This window comes from Mytilus galloprovincialis, unplaced genomic scaffold (assembly GCF_965363235.1).
Source record: "Mytilus galloprovincialis unplaced genomic scaffold, xbMytGall1.hap1.1 HAP1_SCAFFOLD_99, whole genome shotgun sequence".
Lineage (NCBI taxonomy): Eukaryota > Metazoa > Mollusca > Bivalvia > Mytilida > Mytilidae > Mytilus > Mytilus galloprovincialis.
Window position 1 is genome coordinate 4,688 of NW_027468036.1, and position 6,709 is coordinate 11,396.

General features: G+C 31.7%; 1 protein-coding gene and 1 long non-coding RNA gene across 2 annotated transcripts; both read left to right on the forward strand.

Annotated features, from left to right (window-relative positions):
- The first annotated feature begins 373 nt into the window (after positions 1 to 373).
- Positions 374 to 4,053, forward strand: LOC143060245 (uncharacterized). Its single transcript, XM_076233560.1, has 6 exons — positions 374 to 506; positions 749 to 940; positions 2,187 to 2,435; positions 3,299 to 3,334; positions 3,659 to 3,694; positions 3,953 to 4,053. Exons 1-6 carry the CDS (start codon positions 401 to 403, stop codon positions 4,051 to 4,053), a joined length of 720 nt encoding a protein of 239 aa, XP_076089675.1. The 5' UTR covers positions 374 to 400.
- A 101-nt stretch (positions 4,054 to 4,154) lies between these two features.
- Positions 4,155 to 6,023, forward strand: LOC143060244 (uncharacterized). The gene is made up of 3 exons (XR_012973968.1): positions 4,155 to 4,199; positions 4,572 to 4,661; positions 5,765 to 6,023. It is a non-coding gene; the product is annotated as an uncharacterized LOC143060244 (long non-coding RNA).
- Positions 6,024 to 6,709: the final 686 nt, after the last annotated feature.

Below are 6,709 nucleotides of genomic sequence, written 5' to 3' on the forward strand. Positions count from 1 at the left end.
TCTTATGTAGACGAAACGCGCGTCTGGCGTATTGAATTATAATCCTGTTACCTTTGATAACTATTATAGAAATATTTTATCTATAATGATTGGACAGAAATCTGAATCAGTAATGTGTACACTTCGGCTACTATCTGCAATAAATTGTTATCTGTATTGCTTGACACTTTGTTCTGTCCGTTCACCTGATGGTTTTTCTTTAAAAAAAATAATGATCTTTTAATGTACATGTACAAATGTAGGTATGCAACCTTAATTCCAGTTTTATTGTTATTATGAATCACATTACCACTTGTACAAGATACATATAATTCAATTAAAAAAAATGAAGTATAAAAATAAAACACAGTTTTATTACTTTCAGACAGATGAACTGAAGGCGGAAATACGAAATGGGAACATGGAATTGAAAGCATTATTTAACAACTTTAAAGCGGGTGAATTGAAAGCAGACGTAACAAAAGGGAACATGGAATTGAGAGCAATAATTACAGATCTTATAAACGGTAAATAATTGTCTTTTTGTATCGCTTAATACAGTCACAACTATATTCATTTCTTAACGTTTGGCTATGAATAGACCTGTGATAAAAATGTCGATAAAAATATATAGAGAATCCACCACTCCACAGGCTATTGCTCAGAAGTTCACTGTTGTTATATAAAATAATAATATAATTTGTTAATTGCTTATATTGTTGATATCGAAGCTGTTTTCGTGTTTGATATTGCTGATGTTTTTAAACAGCAACTACTAAAAGTGAAAGCAGCGGACAAAAAGACAGCACACAGGGGGATGAAACAACATCAGAGGAGGATGATGATGATGACGAAGATAGCAGTGATCATATGGATGGTCATGATGAGGAAGCTAAGGATGATATTATTGATAACGATGATGTAGAAACAGAAAAAGAACAGAAACAGACAGGTGGAGCAGGTAAAATAGATTGTATTATAGTTTTCTATCTTTCATTGCTTAACTCTATCGTTATTTCTAAGCAAATTGAGAATGAAAAGGGCGTATGCATCCATGAGTCAACAACCCGACCAAAGAGTAAAAAACAGCCGAAGGCAAACTATTGGACTTCCCCAAAGTGAGAAAATACAACACTGAGAGGCAACCTAGCCCTTTAAACAAACATGTGTCCTATTTCAGTGAAAAAGGGCGTCACATTCAACTCCGAAACATATAGAAAAAATCAGTAAATTAAGGTTTGTAATTTTATATTTTCTCCGTCAACTACCGATACTTACTATTTATAAAGACTTTCAAGTTTACTAAAGGGAAATTAAGGTAATGATGACTTAAGAATTACAAAACAGTTGATTAAATATATAACACATGATTTTGTTGAAGGAATCGTGGCAAAACATGTTTAATTTAAGACATTTAAAAAACAATTGTTCTGTTAAAAAAAGCTTTCGAATTGCCATACAGAACAATTTCAAGACAGAAAAAAAGAAAAACTGTACAAGATTGTTGTTTTTGATCTAACTAGCCGTTATTTATTTATTCCTTACTTAAAGATTTTAAAAATACGACCAAAAATTAACAATAAAACAAATAAGTTTGTAAACACGTTCTAATATGAATGGAAATGTCGCACAAGGATCACAATCGTGAGCAGATTTTTACGTTAGTGCAATACAAGATAAGAAAACATCTGTAAATGAATCATCATTTATTTTTGGTCAGACACTATGATTGTTAAAGGCGAAAAATGGTTTACCCAAAACAGAACACCATCTCAACCCGGTTCATCGAGGTCAAAGCTTACACCTAAGGGTATGTATGTTACATAAAAAAAAACTTATGCCACAGCCATCTATACTACTAAAATAACAAGTTTCAATTTGATAGCGGGCATGACGTAAAAAATACGAATCACAAACATCAACTTTATATATTACTAATATAGGACAATGGCGTTTATTAAAAATAATGTCATTCAAGGTCCTTATGTTTTCTATATATTAAATTAATTTCTGAACGTTCGGCTGGGAAAAGACCTGTAATAAAAAAATGTCAATATACAGTTGTATAGAGAATCTTCAACTCAACAGGCTATTTCTCAGAAATTCACTGTTGTTATAGAAATAAATAATATAATTTAATAATTGCTTATGTTGTTGATATCGAAGCTGTTTTCATGTTGGATAATATTGCTGATGTTTTCAAACAGCACATACTAAAAGTGAGAGTAGCGTGCAAACAGATAGCACACCGAGGGATGACACAATCTCAAGTGAGGATGAAGATAGTCAATACATGCATTACCAAGGAAACACTAAACACAAACACAGTGGGGATGATGATGATGACGTAGATAGCAGTGATCATATGGATGGTCATGAAGAGGAAGCTAAGGATGATAAGATTGATAACGATGAAGTAGAAATGACAAAAGAACAGAAAAAGACAGATATAGCAGGTGAAATAGATAGTTTTATATTTATATACCTTTCGTTGCTCAACTCTATCTTAATGTCCAAGCAAACGGCGTATGTATCATAAAGTCAACAACCTGGATCACAGAGCAGATAATAGCCTAAGGCCAACTATGGGACGTCTCGAAAGCGAGAAAATACAGCACTGGGCAACAAGCTTGCCAATTAAACGAACATGTGTCCTAGTTCATTGAAAAAGGGCATCACATAAAACTCCGAAACATAAAGATTAACAAATTTTTAAAAAAATATCCAAGACTATCAAAAAACAGAGGCTCCTGACTTGAAACATGCATAAATATGCAGCGGAGTAAACGTGTTTTGAGAGATTTTAACCCTCTTCCTCAACCTCTAGCCAATCCAAATAGCAATACGCACAGTAAAAACTCAGTTAAAAAGAAGTTTGAGTCGGATGTCAGAATAGGTAAAAGAAGAAACTAAGCAAAATAATACATTAATTAACAAAGGAACACTAGCAGTTACTAATACGCCCGCTTCAGATCTCAGTTAAAATGATTGAAAAATAAGAGTTAGGGTTCGGGTTAGGGTTATGTCTTCAACATATGACAATCAAGAACATCTCCCATTTAGGGGTTTACTAGAATACCATCCTAAAACATATGTGAAAAACACAAACCGTAACCACGCTAACAACTAGTTTGAGAATAAATGTGGCTATATCCGATGATGAAATTTAGTAAATGTTTTGACTAGTTTGTTATATCGAAAACCCTAGTGTAATAATTTTTCAGTTATACATAGATTTCTTTCGTTAAAATCAAATACGTTGTTACATATACGACCGAATAGAATTCATAAGTTTGTCAATATTCGTTTTTTTTTACAGACAGAGTATGTTTTGAAGAGCAGGTTCGAGAGAAAGGTGTGTATATTAAATGTAATTCCTTATTATACTTTTTACCTTTACCTTCAAGTTATATATGTCATTCAACTATTAAACTTTACTTTCAACAATGATTGAAATGCTGTGTGTGGAACCAATAAATGTGACACCTCTACAAAGCATACCTTTTCTTCAAAACAGAACAGTCCACCAGAGCCAATACTTCCAGCCCAAGGGAAGCCGAAAAGTAAGGATACATTTTTAATCTACTCTTTACGTGCATGACTTGTGTTTTGTATTGTATGTGATGGGTAGATAGCAACGTCGAAAAAAAACCCCAACATTTTCTGATTTTTTTTTCAGGAAAAAGCTTGACACAGGTGATTGAAGAACTGCAAAGTACGTATATTTTTAAAAGCTAATAAATTTTCAAACAATATATACACGATTATATGGTCAGAATGTAAAAGTTAAGAAAACTGAAACGTGCATTATGAAATGATAAAGTGCAATCGTGTGGATAAAAGGTACTGCATACAATTTCATGATTTATTGATTTAAGAGATTCTACTGCAATAAGTTGAGTAAAACAGATAGTTGATCTTTGCATTTGCAAATGACGATTTCCGATAACTATTTTCAAATTTTTCTTTACAGAGTCACACAAATTACAGAAATTGCAAGAAAAGGAACCGTCTGACACATCCAAACCCATTGGTAAGTTAAACAAACAAGAGCATTTTGTACAAATTCTGTAAGCAACTCATTTATTATTTATTCATTCTGTCAATATCTTATGGTGTTTTTAAAATTGAAATTTTTAACAAATTTTTTTCTATTTTTGTAGTTCAGCAGACCAAACATCACCTTTGTAAAACAGAAAAGAAAAAATCTGTAAAGGAAGGTTTGTAATCTCATATTTTCCCCGTTAACTTTTTAATATTACCAAAGACATTAAAGTTTACTAAAGGGAAATTAATGAAATGATGACTTTAGAATTACAAAACATTTGATTAAACATATAACACATGATTTTGTCGTGGCAAAACATGTTTAATTGAAGACATTTAAAAATAATTGCACTGTACTTTGAAATTGCCATACAGAACCATCTCAAAAAATGAAAAATGAACAATGAAAAATATAAGTTTGTAAACACGATCCAATATGAATGGAAATGTCGCACAATGATCACAATCGTTAGCGGATTTTTACGATAGTGCAATACAAGGTAAGAAGAAATCTAAGTAAATGAATTATAATTATTTTTTGCCAGACACTATGATTGTTAAAGGCGAGAAATGGTTTACCCAAAGCAGAACACCATCTCAACCCAGTTCATCGAAGTCAGAACTTAAACCTAAAGGTATGTATATTACGTACGAAAAAAAAACAGCCATCTGTACTGCTAAAATGACAAATTTTAATTTGATAGCGAGCATGACGTAAAAAAAAGACGAATCAAAGAAATCAACTTTATATATTACTAATATAGAATAACGGAGTTGATTACAAATAATACCATCTAAGGCGCTTATGTTGTCTCGATAATACAATTTGCTATACTTCACTAATACCAAAAATACCTATTACCAGTTACCTAATATGTCAGGCGCTCACCTAATTGTGTGCGTCCACTTAACTGTGTATTTGAGATTTGTTATATACACGGGTCATAACCTGTACTTATTCATTAGACAGGAGTTGACACTACTACGTGTACTCATTGACCAAACAAATTTATCTACAAAAAGTTTTCGGTTATAATCAGGACGTGTGAATTCAAATAGATTTATATTGAAAGCAGAGCAAACGCCAATACAAATACAATACAATACAAAAACTAGGCTGAAAATAAGGCGTAGGTACTTTATGTCGCGGAAGTGATTTCTGTATATATTAATTTGACTTGCGTACAGTTGATATCATACATGATCTTGACTACCATTTCAATTTAATTTCAGGACATTTCACAGATGAACAATCAAAATACATTATAAAGTACAATAACAATTCCAATCCAACCTGGTCGTCAGCCAATTTTGTAATGCAAAACTTAAAAATGGCTGGTGAGCACTTTTACATATGGATGGAGGACGAATTTTCAGTACAGCAACTGAAAGATAAAGTCAAAAACTTAAAAAAGTATGTTTTATGCAAAAATGTAGAAGTATATGTGTCAGAGTAAACATTTGCTTCAATAATTATTGTATTTTTTTATATTTTTTTAAATGTAATTCAATTAAATACGCTATTGGTACATGTTATGGAATTGTTATTGTGTACTACATGTGTAACACTTTTCCGTAAAACAACTGAAAGATAAAGTCACTTGAAACAGTATGTTTCATACCAAAATGTAGAATATATTTGTCAAAACTATTTTGCTTTTTTTGACTACATTATTGATAAATGTTATGCAATGTGTTATTGTGTACTACAATTGTCACAAGTTATATATATTTTCAGGGCAAAGGAAAAGAAAGAGAGGAGAAGTGTGATAAGTCCAAAATGTTGAGCGAAGATTTTACTCTCTGGCAAGACCATAGTGAAAATAAAACAGTTTTGTTAAAGTATATTGTAGTACAAACTATTTTGCTTTTTTTGCAATGCCGCACTGTTGGTGTTGTACAATGATAAATAGGGCAATGTGTGTTACCTTAAAACAGATGATGACAAAATATAGTTCAATATATATCTTTGAATAAATAACCTATATGTAAATATACTAGGTTTTTTGGTTCTCAATTAATTCCGGGTCAAGAACACATTAAAATATACTTTACCTTATCTGCCAAGAGTAGATTACTACATGATGCAATACATTGACGAACGAACCACACATTCTCTTAAAAACACCTGAATGAGTTTCTGTTCTGTAAGAGTTACTTTCAATTTAATATCCAACAAGGTTTTTTTTAACGAACTTTGACTACCCAGGAAGGTTTTGCACGGTCAGTTTTCAATATCGCTGTCCCTTTTATCGTTTTTATACTGCGGACCTTCCTTCTTCAATGTATGACATTTGACACTCTTTCTCTTGCATTTTCTGACGTAAAATCATCCTTCATCCACCTGTCAATTCACAGCTTCTTCTTTTGCCTATGCGTTACTATCACAGAAAGAAAGGAGGCGGTGTTTACTATAACGTAAATATATAAATACAGCCTAATATTTCGACCCGTTAAGGTCTTCCTCAAGAGATATTGCATTACAAAAAAAAGACATGAATATATGAATTATACATTCTACTATTTTCTTTTTCGATACAGACACTTTTCTTTCTTTTTCTTAATATAAAAATGCACTTCGACATATTTCTATTTTTTTTCAAAACATAACAATAATTCACAAATATACGAATAATGGTGCATGTATAACCACAACTAACAGCAAATTATTAAGCACTCAAAT